This window comes from Stegastes partitus, unplaced genomic scaffold, assembly GCF_000690725.1.
Source record: "Stegastes partitus isolate 25-593 unplaced genomic scaffold, Stegastes_partitus-1.0.2 Scaffold1989, whole genome shotgun sequence".
NCBI lineage: Eukaryota > Metazoa > Chordata > Actinopteri > Pomacentridae > Stegastes > Stegastes partitus.
The window spans coordinates 2,365-4,034 of record NW_007579720.1 but is presented as its reverse complement, the minus strand read 5'-3'; the positions used below and the strand labels follow the sequence as shown (position 1 = coordinate 4,034).

Genomic DNA, 1,670 nt, shown 5'->3' with positions numbered 1-1,670 from the left:
CTTCACCCTGAGTCAGCTGGGATAGACTCCAGCCCCCCATGACCCTAGTGAGGATTAAGCGGTGTATAGATGATGGATGGATGTTAATGTGTGGTAACTGCTGCTAGATGTTTTTTTAATCCCTGGGAAAAGAGGTTTCTTGTCCATCCATCCATTATCTATCCACCTTCTTGCTGAGAGGCAGCGATGCTAACCACGGCGCCACCTTGCAGCCCCGAGCTTTCTTGTTTCCCACATTTCAAATTTTTATGCTAATGCAAGCGACGAGGGTGTGTGAGACGGAGTCGGTCCAACACGTTCCTCATAAAATGAGAAAATTATGATAAAGACCACAAAAATATGCTTGTAAAAAGCTAATTATCCTTCACTAGAAACATTATATAGCAGCCTCAGAGTCGGTCACAAAGCCCTTTTTCTGTCCAATTGTTCACGACTTCAGTCCATCCCACCCAATTAGAACACTTTATAACCGAGGCAGCGTTCACTCATTCACCACATCCCTCCTGCACCAGCCTCTAGAGAACATCAAATCATCTCCCCAGCCTCCCCCTAAATAGATTCTTTTTCTTTTTAGTGAGGTGGTTTGTGATCTTAGAGTCTGTCTTCCACAGATGGTTCAGGAGAGTCAAACACAAACACGTCATTCTGAGATAAATGGTTAAACCTGACATATTGTCTGTTTACATGTCTGAACAACGTGTCCAAATAGATGATGTTTAAGCTCATGTGATATCTGTGTCTTCTGCAGGAAAATGCCATGGAGTGTGGTTCAGCAACACGCCTCTCCAGCCGTCTAACAGCAGCTCTTCTGCCTCTGATAGCAGCGACCGTCAGCAGGTGACCACGAGCAGCAGGACTGGGCATCAGTAAGGACTAACTCAATGAGACGATGCTTATAAACAATGTAGAGAACATGGCCGACCAGAAATGAATTTACCTCCGCAACAGGCAGCACTCTAAGATCCAATCTTTATCAGTAGCACTAAGACTCACATCCATTAATGCAGTAAACACAAAATAAAACGAGAGCAGTGGGCGTGCTAGGCGGCTTCGCTCAGAGCATCGCAGACCACTGACAGTTTGTCATATCGTTCTGAATGTGTGCTGAATTAAGAGAAAAAAAATGCAGTAAGTCTACAGTAAAAACAAATACCTAAGAGTACAGGGCTTCTTTGTCAAAGTATAAAACAAGTCCTTTGTGAAAAGGACGATCGTACGACATTAAATGTTTGTTTGTTGTGAGGGAAAAGCCAATGTCTGCAGAATGTAAATGCACTTTTTTTGTGAATTTTTTTTGGCTGGAAATTGCTGAAAAAAAAGAAAGAAAACAATTGTCAGTGCCACCATAGTTTTGTTTCTTTAAAGTTTATTAAGTAACTCATTTCTTTTTATTGTCAGTAATGGTTCATGAAAAATATCAGAGAAATGATGGGAAATCTGAACTTGCTGTATTCTGCCAGTTTGTCCTCGTTTTAAAGCAGAAGACGTTGAAGACGAGCTAAAGATGCATGATGAAGATTCAGCCGTGTGTTGGAAGAATGTGACATTGATGTATTCAGACATAGTTTGTCGAGGCGACCACAACACTCTGAACCACATGTTTAGGAAAGCTGATGAATAAATACAAAGAAATATTTTCCTTCATTTACACCTTGTGGTGTTTTCTCAAG

The 1,670-nt window shown here is 41.6% G+C and overlaps 1 protein-coding gene across 1 annotated transcript in view; it reads left to right on the top strand.

Annotated features, from left to right (window-relative positions):
• The window catches only part of LOC103373469 (voltage-dependent calcium channel subunit alpha-2/delta-3-like), a 33,201-nt gene extending 31,537 nt beyond the window's left edge, over positions 1–1,664 (top strand). The window contains exon 39 of the mRNA XM_008303360.1: positions 749–1,664. Coding sequence (XP_008301582.1) covers positions 749–841 — 93 coding nt within the window. The 3' untranslated portion in view covers positions 842–1,664. The remainder of the gene's footprint in view (positions 1–748) is intronic.
• The last annotated feature ends 6 nt before the right edge of the window (positions 1,665–1,670 follow it).